Genomic DNA, 16,615 nt, shown 5'->3' with positions numbered 1-16,615 from the left:
TGTAATTTTCAAATAAAGACGCAATAAATGGAAATCATGCACAGACCACTAGATACAACATCAAGCAAATGTTGAAGATCTATGTATACCCCACATCAAACACGAGCTCGCTCTAATCAGAAAATTCAAACAAGCACAAAACATATATACCTTGATTAGAAAAGCTATTAAAGTTACAATATGTCGAAAAAGATTGAACTTGCTCTTTTTGACAAGCATATAAACTGCAATTTTCTTCAGGTATCTTTGATCTTGAAACAGGAAATAGTCGATTATTTTTCAACAAAATTTTCATCTCTTATCTGTTCTTTCTAGTTGGTACCGTTAAGCTTCTATAAATTATCAAGAATCATATGACAAATGAATACCAATCATTCCAACACACCTATTTCAGATGCACCAATGAATCTAGTACTTAAATGGGACTGTAGGTTTTGCCATTAATTAAGCAGATGATAAGCAACAAATCTATGGAAACCATTCCTGAAATCATCATTACACAAGAAATGCAACAGAAAACAAAAGGCCAAATTGAACAACATAAGATGAGCTTACTATGCTTACCAGCTAGAGATAGTGCTGTTTCATCTTTCACTGAAAAACTTTGCATATGTCTTCATACTCTATCGCCTGGATAACTCTACCATCATATATACCCTTTTCAATCTGCACCTTTGCACAAAATTTCTCGGTGTTAACAGATAACAATCTAGCATTTGATCCACGATAAGCACCATTCACAATCTTCACAAGTCCACCAATTTGGGGAATAACAGTTTCGAGCTCTTCTTGATCCACCCTCAACTTATGCTTGCTATCAAGCATCTCAATTTCACCAACATACTTATCAATTACCCTACAAACAACACCCTTTTGCTTATAATAACCTTTATCAGCCAAAACTTTGCTCATTACCTTCACAATAATTCCATCACATAACCAATAATCTTTCCGGTTACTCCTCTCTTTTGCCTTCTCTTCCTCTCTTATCAATTCATCCAAGGCCGACCCTCCACTGGTTTTTCCTTTCTTCTCTTTCTCCACCTTATCATGGATGTCTACCTCATCAAAAACGAATCTAGAGCTTCCTTCCCCTTTATCTTTGGCAAAGTTTTTTGTTGAAGAACCGATACTGAGCTTAATCTTTTTCTCACCGCCACTCTCGGATCTTAACAACAACTTAGCTTCTTCATTCTCTAAAATCTTGTCCGCCCCATTTTCCCCTGGCATCAACTGTTCGGCACGCTCAATTTGCTTCCTGATCTCCCTTTCTTGCTTCTCGCCATCCACCATATCGGATTTAATCCTCTTCTTCTTCATCTTTTCCTTGAAAAGGGACTCTGAATCTCTATCTATGTATGTGATAAACCACCCTTTTGGTGTTTCATCGACCTTACACTTTCCTGTTTTCCCCAAATGCTTGACAAATTCGGTTAAAGTAGCCCACTGAGTCGAATTCATATGAACATGATGCCTATCTGCAATGTACTCGTTGTAAACTACTGTGGCTGCAATACGACTAAACCTATGGCTACGCTTCATATGCTCAAGGAACATGGATTCGAATTCTTCGGAGTAACCATCGACTATTCGATGAGGGTTTTGACCAAATACTTCCATTTGGCGTTGGTGGCTCTCACTCATACAATGGCACTTGAACCCGTTCTCATCTCGGCATTGTTTTTGACACATCTGGCAATACCATCGGAGCTTTTGGAGCCCTTTTGCCTTGATTCGATTGGCGATCGCTTTCGGCGTGAGGAATTCGTTCTTACCCATCGAAAATTTGAGATTTTAATAGACACAGCAGCTTCTAGGGTTGTGATTTCAATTTCAAAAACTAAAAAATAGGGAAAAGCGTGATTTGAACGATTAAAGTGCGAGAGAAGAAGAAGCAGAGCTTACTAGGACGTCGAGTGACGGAAGTGAGGTAGCTATACTTTCAGAAATTGAGATCCGATCGGCTGATGGCGGTGGCGATTGGTGGTGGAGAAGAACAAACGAGGGTTTGGACGTGGGGGAAGACTATTTGGGCTAAAGACCGGTTAGAAATTCGAATCATACATATTATATAGCCCACAGCCCATCTTCAAGGCCCATTCTACATTTTATAAGGCCCATTTAAATCAGACAACAAAATGGTTGAGGTAGACATGGTCAAATATTCGATTGGCGTGTTACCAGTTTTTTGGCCATCTCTAGTTATAACTGTTACCGAGTAAGAGGTGAAGCGTAACGATCATCTAAAGTAGTCTCGGTTCAGTTCTAGTCTGTGATATAGTTACCAGTAACGAAGTTCATAAGTAGTCTCTAGGGGTGTTAACGAACGGGGTCAAGTTAGGCATGAGAATAGGGGTGGAGTCCCTAATCTCCATCCACGTCCCATCTCCCATCTTTGGCCCATCTCTGCCCAGTCCTCGCCGAGGAATATGATCACATCCTCATCCATGTCCTCAACGGGGAACGGAGATCCCCAACAGGGAATTGGGGATTTTTTTTCGCCGCTTATGTGAGATATTTTAAATCAAATGTGTTAGTCACCATTCCCGATCTAAAATAGTCCATGTTTAGATATCACATATTTCCATAATTTTGCTTTTATAGAGTATCAAATATTCATATGTTAACAAAATCACAACATCATACTTAATTGTATAATCAAATGTTTTTGGCTCTCCATGTTTTTATCTAAAAAAGTAAAACAAATTAGAAAAAATGTATATAAAAATAAAGGTCAAAATATGATTTCTAAATCTCAAAAGATACTACATCTAATTATTTATAAATAATATATTCAATAATAAGTATACAATATATTTAATTATAAATATATAATATATTTATAAACGAGGACAGACGGGTCAGCGATTACGTTACCCGGCCCCGTCTTCCTCCCCATCCTCGATCCTCAATTTTGTGGGGAACCCCGTCTTCGTTGATGCACATACACCAGGATCCCCAATGGGGAGAGTCTCATTCTCATGCCTACGTCTAGTCGAGTTTCATTTTATTCAAGTTTGGCTCGAAAAAATATTACTAGGTTTAAGGTCGACTCGAGCTTGAATAACCTTTTCATAGTAGGGATCGAGCTAGAGCTCGAATACTTTTTCAATATTTGAGATCGATTAGTTTGCTTATTATCTCGAGATTGAGATAAACGAACCCGAGTAGCTCATTGATGTAACACCAGGATTTTTGTGGGTACAACATTTCAGAATTGACGTTCTTTGTATGAGCTTTTGGAGGTATTTTAGTGAGTAAAATTCATTATGCCTTGAAAATTTTGGTAGAGAAAGGGTTGTACGGAGAGACAACATAAAGTTGGGCCACTTGTCCCGCCACTTAAAGTCATGGGCTAGGTCGCACAACTTTATGTTATGAAATTTTGAGTTTTTTTTGTATGCATGACTATCCCCACGATTTAGGCCACGGAAGGGTAGCAGGAATCCTCTAACGAGTTTTAAACTCCATTTTTGATCCAGGGCATGTCTTTTCTTTACCCACTTTAACTTTCTCACATTTTTAGGCGATTTTTGGGTGTCAATCTCTTCAAATGGAAGGTGCCAATCTCTTCAAATGGAAGGATTTTCAAGATGATTTGTGTGATGGTGGAATTTATTGAAGATTGAGGTTCAACTCTTCCAGATCTCCATTGTTAGAATCAAAGGTTTTACAGGTCCTTCAAACCCCCCTCCTTCTCCTTTCTTCTTGATTTGATCTAGAAACCTTGGAAGCATTTCGTGGTGATCTAAGAGTTGACAAGTTGAAGGTAAGATCTCTCATCTCCAACCAAAACTAGAGTTTACGTATTTTCCATCCTCGTTCCATTTCTCCCTATTTTAGTGTAACATTGGAGTTATTTATGATGTAGGAACCTTATGGAAGTTTCGGAGCTAAGTTTTGAGGGTTCAACTTAGATATATCAAGTTTTCTTTAAAAGGAAGCTCAAAATTTGGGTTAAAAAACCCCTAAATTTAGCATAAATCTAGGAAGGTGAGTTTAAGTTTATTTGTGAAAACTTTATACATGCCAAAAAAATGCCCATTTTGGAGTCTCGAAGGTGCTTTCTTGATATTTATAAAATATATTGATTATTTGATGAGATTTGCATATTTGGTATATTTGGTTTATAAATCTTGTGAAATGCTCATATTTGAGGCTTTTGGATTTTTTGATAAATAAATCATTAGTGTAGAGATTTTGATGATCTATTCCTCCTTGGGAGAACTGTTTGGTGTCAATACACTTTTGGTACTTTGATTTTATAAATCATTCAAAAAACATATATGATTGAGTTGTTGTGCACATTTTGGGTGTCATTGCTTGTTTGAAAGTGCTTCTTTTGAAGTTATGGCATGATTTGCGATTTTGCCTAACTTTTGAACCAATAATAAGAATATGCACACATTTTGAGGCGTAATTCGTATAAACATTGATTATTTGTATTTTATTATTGAATAGTCAATTAAGTTGTTGAGTTATTGGTTTGGTTTTCACTTAGATGAATCTTGATGACATTTGTCCGGTTTAATTTGCTTTATATCGAACTTTTGGAATTATGCTTAGTTATGACATATATAATTGAAATTTTACATGTTTTGAGTGCGTTGGTCATTCATTTGGGGTCATATAACTATATTGTAATGCAATGGATCCTTAGGCATAGGAGTAGGTTTGTTGGTTGGAAAATGTGATCATTATCCTTGTTTTGTAGCTTATTCTTAAACGAGCGATAAGCCTGAGTGGTTGAGCTTGGTATATATATAAGCGATATACCTGGAGTGGCTGAGTTTGGTTGTGCCGGTATAACGGAGAGGGGCCCGTGTGGGTCGGACTCCGACACCACAGGTATTGCGTAGATAGGCTCATGTAGAGTCAAACTCTGGGACCTATGAATTATTGATATTTTATTGTTTTAAGTGAGGATTATTTATTTTCTCATTATAATTTCTAGTGAGTGGTCACCAAGTACCCTATTGGGTTGTATACAGAGCTAGTGGCCTGTGGTGGTACTTTATTGAGTCATATAAGGGGCTAGGTCTTGTAGTGGTGCTCATCAATTATTATTATTCATTTTTGTTATGTTTTTTTTTTTTTTTGTATTTTATTTAATTCATTTTTTTATTATAATTTAGATTTAATAATGAAATTATTTATTTTGATTTAATAATATAATTTTTTATAAATATAATAATTCCCCGCAGGGGCAGAGAACCCGTCGCTGTCTCGGCTGTGCTACAGGCCTTAAGAACGCTGGTTTTAAGAATGAGTGATTGCCCTTCTCCRACCCTTACTACCCAACCTGACAGCGGATAGCTAATGCGTTCCGAGCCGTGAAAAAGATTCAACAAAAGACAGAAACAAATCCACTATCTGTTTGTATTTTGTTATAATTTAATAATTATCCTAAATATATTTTAAATTTTTTATAATTTAAAAATGAGATACCTATTTAGTATTTGATTAAGTTTATTTGTAGTTACTTGCACAAATTCATGCATGGAGCTTTAATAAGTTGTATATACGTACAATTTTGAATTTTAAGTAATGTGCATCAATAAACAGTACTTGATGCATAGAAAAATGATTTGTAAAAGTTTTTGTCATATACTTTATGATATAATATAAAAAGTATAGATATAATTGTGTATGTAAATATAATGAAGATTTAAAATAAGAAATAAAAAAATAAATGGCATAAAACAAATTAACTAAATAATTACAAGGATGTAAAATATTGTTAAAAAAAAAGTGAATAATTGAATATAGACCGTAGAGGAGGTATAAATAGCAATCTTTTGGCAAAATTATATGAAATTTGGTCGAAATAAATTTATAAAGCAGCTGGTCCCGTAGCTCAGTTGGTTAGAGCGTTGGTCTTATGAGCCGAAGGTCGCGGGTTCGAGCCCCGCCGGGACCAATTAAATTAATTTATTATCAATTTTTTCAAAAAATCCAATCAAACCATAAATCTCATTCCAATTTTGTTTTATTGTATTTTATTTTACCACACAACATGAGATTATACTTTAAAAGCTTTGTTTGAGTACATAAACATAAATCTCCCGTAATCAAAACACATTCTTAGCAAGAGAAATGCTATATAACACACACTAATCAAATCAGCAATCTATTTCTTCTTGCTCCATTTGATTAAATCAGAGACATTTTCGCTTCGTTCTCCTCGTCGTTGAACGGATGATCTTCTTTATCGACCTTTCCCGTCACCCGCGATTCGTTTTTCCAATCACCCAACAAAGGATTCGATTCCCCTATCAGAATCGACTCATCCATTTCCTTTGGAACATGAGCACGATCCTCTTTAGGAGCCATATTTTCTTTCGAACTCCATTGACTTCCCAACGTGTTGACTGTTAAATTCTCACCAAATCCATCGGAAGAGCCCGAATTTTGGGCAGGTTTCTTGATGGGGTTTCTTGATTCCGAATTCTCGTGCTGAATCATGGGTGAGATCTGGTTTTCTTCAAGAAATCCATCCTCAATGAATTGGGAATTCGACCTTTTGTATTTATCCAAAAAAGATGGTTGAAGAACACCATGATCTGAAGAAACCTTGTGGTTAAAGCTCCCAAACCCTTCAATTCCTCTGCTTAATTTCCTTGCTCTTGATCTCTCTTCTTTTAGGGCACTCGATTCATTAAGAAATTTCAAGATTCTTTCTGATTTCATTCTTACATTAAGCCCCCAATTGAATCTGATAAGCAAATTGGATTAAAAATCAAATCTTTACAGTAAAATTGAAAAGCCCAGATCAGAAAGAAGCTGAATTGATGATAAAAAACTAGATTTTTGTTCAAAAAAAGGGTACCCTTTTTCATCAATGTATTGGAAATTGGTCATCTGTTGCATAACATCTTTGTGAGTCCGAAATTCTTCTGCAACACTTTCTGGGCCATGTGTCAACAAGTGTTCTAATACCACCACAGCTTTATACGATATCCTCCAGTTTTTGGCATCAAATCTCACCAATCTGACGTTTGACTCAAACAGTCAACACTCAAGAACACAAAAGAAAATTCAAGAAGAAAAAAAGCTCAAAGAACCTGTTATGAAGAACATTAACTATTCTCCAGTAATCATCAATTTCAAAAGCAGCTTTTGATATCATCTTCAAGGTGCGTGCATCTGGCGCCCATGGATTCCCGTTTGTTGATTCTTCAACCAATCTTCAAAGAACCCATAAGAAACGTCAAAGATTTACAAAACAATGGAAACCCAGTTTGAAATCGAAATCGTAATCGGAAATGAAACTGAAGTTGAAATCAAAATCGAAATCGAAATCGAAATGAAGAAGAGTGAAGATGGGTACAGTTGTGCAGGGGTGACATCGGTCAAAGCCAATCGAGCAGTCTTGATCTTTTCCTTGAGGAAGAAGGAAGCATGTCTTCTGAATTCATGGAAAGATGAAGATGAACCCAGATTTTCATTGTTTCCTAAAATCGACATCTTCTCATGGAAGAAAATCTTGAAATCTTGGAAGAAATTTGATGGGAGTGGGTCAAAATCTTGGAATTGTGTAAGAAATTTCAAATTCAAAATGGCGTCACCGATGAATAAATTAATCCATTTCAGTCCAGAAAAGTGACACATCGTTATTTTGACTCATTATTCATAGAAAAGAGTGGAGTTCATTTTTGGTCCCTAACCTTTGTCATTTTTAACGGTTTTTGTTCTTAACTTTGTTTTCTTGGATTTGGTCTTATGGTTGTCATTTTCCAACGGTTTTGATCGCTCTCTTTAACGGCCGTTACTTTTTTCGTTAAGTCCAATTTGGTGTGCGTATGCAGGGTATAGTGTTTAGAGACGGGGAATTGGCCGGAGAAGATGCCTACAAGAAAAAGTTAATGGTCGTTAGAGGGAGGGACGAAAATTGTTGCAAAATGACAAACATGAGGACTAAATCTGAGAAAACGAAATTAAGGGACGAAACCTGTTAAAAATAAAAAATGTTGAGGACTAAAAGTGAAGTTTACTTTAAATATATTTGATCATTCTACAAAAATAAAACAATTTGCAGTTAAAAATGGTTTAGAAAAATGTTAACATTTGTTCATATGTCACAAAATAAATAGATTGGAGGCATGAGTAATGGATTAAAATAAGTAAAATTATTGGTTATAAAAATTGAGGTGGGTGATTTTGTTATATAAATTTTTGATATATTAAATATGATTATAAAACAATTTAAGAAATTATAAGCACTATAATACAATTTTAATGGTTGTTAAGTAAGGTTGTAGACGAACCGAATGAACATGAATGGAGACTTGTTCATGTTTGTTCATTTAACTTAACCGAACAAACGAATGGAAACGAACGAAAATCTTTGTGTTCGTGTTCGTTCGTTTAGAAATCAGGTGTGTCCGTGTTCGTTTATGTTCGTTCGTTAACATGCTAAACGAACGTAGACGAACGAATATAAATAAATAGTATTTGAATTCAAAATAAATAAACAAAAGATTATATATTAAATTTAATATATAAACGAACATAAACGAATGATAAATGAACGAACGAGACTTTTGTTCATGTTCGTTCGTTTAACTAAACGAACAAAAAAAATTATCCGTTCATTTATTAAATAAACAAACTTCCCACCGAACGGTTCTCTAAAATTTCGGTTCGTTCACGGCCCTAATATTAAGTGGTTGGATCTATTTATTAAAAGAAAGTAGTTGGATCTATAAAATAATATAAACTCCCTTTATTAATACACTTATCTTGATAAATACTTATTGATTCAATTATCTTACCGACTAATATAACATGGACCGAGAATCTTACCCAGTAAGAAAGAAGACAATGATCAAAAGTTTTACCTGGTAAGTAATCGAGGATGATGCCTGATAACCGCTTCTGTAGTTATAAATATTTATCATCAATCCATTTTGATGTTACCACATAAGATAAATGAGAGTTGTGACTCTTGTCAGTAAACAACCCTTTACTGTTTCTTGTATAGTATAAATCAAATAAAACAGTTTGAGGTGAACTAAGGGGCCGTTTACTAAACACTTACTTGGTATACTTACCGGATAAATTTCCTCATCGGATGAACATGAGAAAGGTCAAGAATCTTACCGGGTAAGAACGATGAGAATAATGGAGAGTTTTACCCGGTAAGTAATGATGACGACTCTTACCCAGGTAAATGCTTACCCACTAAATTGTTGTATTCAACATATTTTAATATACTAAAATCTTACGCATCAAAATAAATCATAGTGTTGACTTTTATCGATAAACGGTACCTAAGTTAAAATTCTCAAATTTATGAATCAAAATTATTGTGACATTAATTATTTGTTGAATAAACACATTTTATATCGGAAAAAAAAGAGGGAAAGACTTTAAGCCATTTGACTAATTTGTCATGTGTTTTCATTTGCAATAGCATTAATTGGAGCTTTTTGCACGACAAGAAGACACGTCGTGGAGATTTCCATCACATACGACTTATATTTGGTATCTTAATATGTATTAATAGATTCAACATAGCGGGGTTATGTACACAAAACAAACCGTTTTAAAACGGAGTTCAACTAATACAGATAAAAAAATGATTGTTTTTCTTGTATCAGATAAATAATGCATATCGTCTTTAATTCAATACATATCGATAAAGATAATAATCATTTGGTTTTAGCTTTTGGATTATAGGCTTGAACTAGAAATAAACGCACTTCGGACTTTTCAAGTTTGATGGTATTGTTTTATATGATATGCATAGTTAAGCCTTTACAACTGTTATTTTATTGAAGTTGTCTTAAGTTTTAAATTTTATGATTACAAAGACGTTATTAGAGATAAAATAACATTTGTAATATTATCAATCATTTAAATCAATATATTCACAAATAGGACAATAAATTAAATGTTCTTTGTACACGTTTAATTGATATTGATACAGGGTAGTCCACGTAGTTGCATGTAAAATCTCTAATGTTTCTATTGTGACGTAATTGTGGACATTGGGTTTTCTCATGTTAATACCACTCTTACATAATGGTTATTGTTAACATTCTGATTGCAAACCACAAGGGTGATGCCTGATTGGTTTGAGCTTGGCTCCAAATGACAAAAATATCAGGAGGTCCCAGGTTCAAATCCAAGGAGAAATAAATATCCCCTTGTGGCCACGGAGGTTCAAATGCGGTGACTTCGGGCTATCTGCAAAGCGGGTGGTCGCCCTCGGATTAGTCGGTTCGTATAATGGGTTGGATATCCAGGTTAATAAAAAAAATATTCTGATTGCAATAGTCACATGTTGAGGGGACGACAATGGTTGTATCCATACCTATAAGTACTTTACACAATATTTGCATACAAAGTACATCTAGTATCATGTTGTGCCTTGAAAAAATAAAGAAATAAAATGAAAGTATTAAAATTAATTTGTAAAACAATTACGTATTTATGATATTTAATAATATGATTATGTACCACCCATATTTTCGATGCAACCATTATAATATAAATGCAGGGAAACAATCGGTGAATGACCAAAGAAACGGCGGGGGAATGGCCGAGGAAATGGTTGGAGAACGGCCCGGGCGGCATGTCCTATGGGAGTTGTCTTTTGGGGGCTCAACCACAGGGCGACCTTGCCATTACCCTAGGGTCGCGGACAAGGGTCGCATAATCCATCTGATGCTTAAAATCCGATTTTGCGAGGGTATTTTCATTTGATCATAACTTTCTCATTTTTTTCATCCAATTGAGGCAATTTTGAAGGCTGCGGTTTCGTATTTTGAAGCCCTTCAAGAGCAGATGGAGAGTTTTAGTGTTTCTTGGTTGTTCAAAAGTGTTTCGGAAAGGTAACCTTGTCATCTCCACACTCCCAAAAACTATGGTTTATATGTTTTTCATGCGCTTTCAATATGTTCCCATTTTGGTCCAACTTTAAGAGTATCTTTAGTAGAAGGAACCTTGTGGAAGCTTTGGATCTAGGATTTGGAAGGCTCGCTAGGAGATCTCAAGTCTTTATCAAATGAAGCTCAAGATTGGGATAAAAATCTAAATTTACCATAAATCTAGCAAGGTGGGTTCAAGTTGTTTTGTGAAAACCATGTACATGCCAAAAATGTTATTTTTGGAGTCTTAACGATGTTTTCTTGACATTTTTCAGTTGTGTTGATTATTTGATGAAATTTGCATCTTAGGTATATTTTATTTTAAAAGTCATGTAAAATACCTCTATTTAAGTTTTTGGACATTTTGATAAATAAATCATAAGTATGGAATCTTTTAATATTTTGTCCTATAAATGAAGACTATTTGGTGATAATGTATTTTTAGAATATTTGGTTTGAAAAATGCATATTGTTAAGTTATGAGACATTTTGGAAATATAATTGATATGATTTCAATTGGAAAATGGTCTGTCCTAGCAAGTGGTGGATTTTTGAGTTAATCATGTCGTTAGAGCATGTGTTTGCATAAATGTTGGTTAAATACATTTTTATTACTTATGATGACTTTAATCGTCAATTGAGTTGTCGATCTTTTAGCTTAGTTTCAATTCAGATGAGTCTTAGGGACATTGTCTGGTTTATTTACTCTTCGAGCTTTTGGAAGTTATATGCAGTTATAGCATATTTATTTGAAATGTTACATAAATTGAGTGTGTGGTTGTTCATTTGAAGTCATGTAATTTAGACTTTACTGCAATGGATCCATAGTAGAGCTGATCATTTGCAGTCTTGGGTCGGAACCAGGCTGGGCCTAACCTATTTTTTTGTCCAATGGACCTAATATGGTGAACTCCCGAGCTCGTTTTTACGGGCTTGAAAACTTACTCATACCGTCCTATAAACGAGTCGGGCTTGCCACGAGCTAACGGGCTATAAAAATCTTTTTTATATTTTTGTGAAAACAAAACTTATATAAATTCACAAGTTATGTGAAATAATTCAAAATACATAAAAAAATTCCAACTTAAAATTTGACGTAAATACATAACAACACTACAACAGTATACATACTTTAGAAAGAAATTGTTTCACAAATATGGAGTATCGATAAAGAAAACGACTAAATGAGATAATAAGGAATTGATCAATTTGAGGTAATTATATTTTCAAATTTTAGATTTTTAAAAAATGTTATTACCATGAGTCATAATTATGTACGAATTAATAAATATCAAGAATTTCAATTTTATTTGTAAATTTTAATTATAAAAGTTAATTATTACAAAAATATTAATGGGTAGGGCGGGCCTCCCCAAATATTTTTTTCCAGTGCACATATCCGCCCATTAATTTTAGCAAGCTAGTCTGACCCCACCCATTTCTTCGAGAATGGTAATCTAAGTCCGCTTTTTCTAATGGACCGGAAAGAACGGGTCTAGCGGGTCGTCCCGCACGTGAACAACTCTAATGCATAGGCATAGGAGTCAGGTTTTATTTGGTTTAAAATGAGATGGTTATTCCCGTGTTGTGGCTAGAAATAGGTATTGGGTCATCAAGGGCATCATGGTGCGTACTCTTGAAGTCGAACATCTGTCATTGACCATATGATATAATTTCTGAGTCGATTTTAATGGGACGATTATTCCTATATAGCTAGAAATAGACATTGGGTCATTGAGGACACAGTGATGCAGGCCAATAGAGTCGAACCACAACCACTGACTATATGGTGTAATTTTAGTGAACGAGCATATTCGGATCATCGGGGGTCTTAATACAAGGTATAGATCATGGATGGTTGAACTTGATGATAATTGATTCTTAATGGGCTCATTAACATTGTTATGTGACTTACTTTTGTGTTCGTCATTTTCAATGGATACGGGTCTACCCCATCATTGAAAGGTGTTATTTTGGGTATTGGATATTGCGTTTTATCCATGTATTAGATGACGTTTTGGATATGGAGTGTTGTCCATTATTTATGGTCTGGTATTGAACCTCGTTCACGTCTTAGGTGTTTCGGATAATAGAGTTTTACTCATGTCTATAGTATTTAAACATTAAACGTTATTCACGTTTTGGAGTGAGTATTGGATTTTGATTCATACTAAATGTGTATTTTGATTTAGGGTTTTCATCATGAAAATGGTGGGTTTGGAAAGATATTGTTTTTACGATAAAAACATTTCATTTTTGAAATTATGTTTCAAATAAGCAGTCTTTCAGTTTTACAGTTTTATAATTATGACGAAAACTGCTTGAACTTATCAGGCATTAAGTCTAACCTTTTTTATTTGTCGGCGTGTGCATTTGATACTTGTTGGGAAATGTGCTAGTGACATCATGAAGAGTTGAGTGCTAGTTAGATGCACGAGAAGGAAATAGCTATCTGGGGACATTTTTTATATGTTGGAGATAGTGATCGTTGCTGAGTTTTAATGATGCATGTCCCTAATTATGGACTTGTGTATGCTTTGGTATATTATGATTTGATGTTGAATCTTACACTTTCATTATAGGTAATCAAATGTTGTGTTTTAGAAGGGGATTTGATCTTTATTTGATTTATTATTTGAAATTTTAAATTAGTCGATATTTCAAGATTTGAGGGTGTTACAGATTAAATCCAAAAGTATTCAATATTTAACTCATTTTAAAGATGCTAACGAGATGATCATAATGATAAATTTGTAAAAAAAGAAATGTATCTTTTTAATGTATTATAGTTAATATGTGATTATATATGTTAAGAAGATAAATGTGTAAAATAAAAAAATGAAAAAGTAAATTGTATAAAACAAATAACTATTGAGGTAGCGTATGATAGACAAACATGATTGGACATGACTAGACAAGACAAAACTGAACAAAACAAGAGAGTAGGTGTAACATACACTTTTGCAAATACGTTGCAATTATCCCCTTTATACGTGTTTATGTGATCAAAACGTAAAATTTGGAAGCAAACCTGAATGCAATAAACTATATATGAAATAGTCAGAATCATCGTACGAGGCCCGGGGTAAAACAATTGGAAAGAAACGGGTCAAAAGCATCAATATCTACGTTACGGATACATAAAAACTGACTTTTATTGGAAGATATTTTTTGAAATATTTCTATTGTAAGTTGTAGATTATCTCTTTACGAACGCGTGAGCGAAAACCACGTCAAAAACGGAGGTCCGAGCGAAAAGTTATGCGATTTTTAGTGATTAGTGGTCAAATCGAGTTTTCAGCCGAGTCAACTCAGCCCCAACTCGTAAAAGTCGGTTATACATGTTATTTACCTTCTTTTTCACCCAAAACAGACTCTCATCTCCAAAACTTACTGCCAGAGGTGATTTTGGCTTCATAGGGGTGAATCAAGGTTGTTTCAAGGAGGTTATGCTTGATTTTTATGCAAAATTCATCCTTCAATTAAGGTATAACTATTTCATTGGTTAATCTCTTGATTTGAAGCTAGTTAGAGATGACATCAATGAAACCTAATCTGAGTTATATTAGTAATATATTGTATTTAGATTGGTTATAGCCTAACTAAGTTGTTATGATGCTTGATTGATGATTTGGAGCTTTCGAAAATGAAGAACATAGGTTGAACTTTGATTTTMTTCATTAATGNYTATTTTGGTGAAATTCTTGAGTATTGATCTTGTAATCAATAATATAAACATGGTTAGATGGTATTTTGATTGTTGGAATAAAGATTGAATCCAAAATATGGATTTTAGCCTATTTAGTTGGTGAATTTGACAACACCGAATCTATCTGAGATGCTGTATTGAATGTGCGATAACTTCTTAACCGTAGCTCGGATTGCTACGATTTTGGAAATTTTAGAAAGCTTACATATAGATCTAAACATGTCCTTTAGACACCTTTTAGAAATAAGGCTTCTAGGTTGGTTATAATTGCGTCTAAAAACTGATAAAAAGTTGATTTTGAGCTGTGAATTATAGTGCCTAAAATGAGTTTAGATTAAGTTTGGTTAAATTTTTGTTGTCGGATCCTTATGAAACTTTGTGTACATATTACAGGTGTTAAATAAGCTCACTTGGTCCTTCCAGAGTGACCGTTGGACGATGTTTAGACGTATATGGACGTAGAGCCTAAGTTGGCTCGATTTTTGAGTATTGAAAAGCACCGAGTTTATGGGGCTACTTAACTTGCTATTTGCTAGACATGTGTTATCTATTTGTTACTTGCTTCCACACTCATCCATGTTATGTCTCCTTATCAATTTCAAGAGATTATTGGCTATTGCACTCTGTCCTTCCATACGTGCTACTCGGTGGTTACTTTGTGTTTCACCCGGGGAGGCACGCTTAAGCCCATATYAGCTRAGATTACTCGGRTATGGTGCGTATTTGACCGTGTTAGAGTCCGGTCATTTTCCCCACTGTCCGGAATAGCTCGGGTGGGAAGATCATTCCACTGGCCGGGATAGCTCGGGTGGTATGAAATCTATGATATATATTGTTGTGTTTGCTACGACCGGGATAGCTCGGTGGCAGTACATATCAATTATTGACCATCACACGATCTAGTTGCATACTTTGATATTCAGATATATGATTCTCGAATGATGATTACTCATTACATGATTTACATCCTTTGTGATCATTGACTTCCATGGATTACATTTGTGAAGCTTTAGTAGTTAGTAGTTCCCGTTTACTTACTAAGCATTATGTGCTTACCCTTGTAGTTGTTCACATTTTTACAGGCCGTGTAGATAAGGCAAAGAACAAGCTCGAGTAGATTGAGATCTTTACTTTTGGTGCTTCTAGTAGCACGACTCTTTTGATATTGTATAGTTAGTCGAATACAACTATGGATTGTAAATTATTAGTTGTCTTTTGGTTGTAATTAAAGTATCTAGATAACGGGTAGCTAATGTCCTCCGTCTTGTATATATAGTTTAAGCTTTATGCAAATCTATTAAGTTTATTTTGTCCGTTTTATGATATTTTGGAAAACAGGTGCTTACGGAAACGTCCTGTAAACCAAGCGGACATTTCGAATTAGAAACTCGTAAATATTATATCCCGTTTGATTTCTAAAGGTTTAAAAATGTAACTTTTGGTGATTTGTTTATCATTTATAGAAATGAGGTATTACAAACTTTTTATCATTTATGTAATCTGGGTCCTTTCAGTAGGATTGGACTGGACAAAACAAGAGGGTAAGACTAGATTGGACAAGACAAGTTGTCTATATGGTGTTTGTTACAACTAAGGCTGAACACGAATAGACAAATTGGCTTTAAAAATCTCTTGATAATATATATATATATATATATATATATATATATTAAAGGAAGAACCAAGAGTATTGAAGTGACATCATGAGAATTGAGTATTGAGATGTTGGTGAATTATGATTGAGTTTGAGATATCCTACATTGGTGAGAGATTGAAAGACTGGAATAAGGAGGTGTGTATAAGAAAGAAAGTTGAGATTAATTATGTCAACTTATGAGGTTGAGTTTGAGATATCTCACGTTGGTGAGAGATTGAAAGATTGGAATAAATAGAAGTGTATAAGAAAGAAAAATGAGATTAATTATGTCAACTCATGAGACTGGACTCATAGGGTTATCTTATTTGGATGACCCTATTTTTACAAAATAAATCTTATTATATAAAAATAAAAATGAATTATGTTTACAATCAT

General features: G+C 34.4%; 2 protein-coding genes and 1 non-coding gene across 3 annotated transcripts; 1 reads left to right on the top strand and 2 right to left on the bottom strand.

Moving 5' to 3' along the window:
* Nucleotides 1-409: 409 nt before the first annotated feature.
* Nucleotides 410-2,019, bottom strand: LOC112517921 (KIN17-like protein). Its single transcript, XM_025125341.1, has one exon. It carries the CDS (start codon nucleotides 1,777-1,779, stop codon nucleotides 592-594), a length of 1,188 nt encoding a protein of 395 aa, XP_024981109.1. The 5' UTR covers nucleotides 1,780-2,019; the 3' UTR covers nucleotides 410-591.
* Nucleotides 2,020-5,846: 3,827 nt separating this feature from the next.
* TRNAI-UAU lies at nucleotides 5,847-5,920 on the top strand. The gene has a single exon. It is a non-coding gene; the product is annotated as a tRNA-Ile (tRNA).
* Nucleotides 5,921-5,959: 39 nt separating this feature from the next.
* LOC112517922 (ENTH domain-containing protein C794.11c-like) lies at nucleotides 5,960-7,585 on the bottom strand. The gene is made up of 4 exons (XM_025125342.1): nucleotides 7,331-7,585; nucleotides 7,065-7,187; nucleotides 6,830-6,991; nucleotides 5,960-6,715 (listed from the first exon to the last, which is right to left on the bottom strand). Exons 1-4 carry the CDS (start codon nucleotides 7,465-7,467, stop codon nucleotides 6,154-6,156), a joined length of 984 nt encoding a protein of 327 aa, XP_024981110.1. The 5' UTR covers nucleotides 7,468-7,585; the 3' UTR covers nucleotides 5,960-6,153.
* Nucleotides 7,586-16,615: the final 9,030 nt, after the last annotated feature.

Source organism: Cynara cardunculus (assembly GCF_001531365.2).
Source record: "Cynara cardunculus var. scolymus isolate 2C chromosome LG 9, CcrdV1, whole genome shotgun sequence".
NCBI lineage: Eukaryota > Viridiplantae > Streptophyta > Magnoliopsida > Asterales > Asteraceae > Cynara > Cynara cardunculus.
This window is presented reverse-complemented; position numbering and strand designations above follow the sequence as displayed.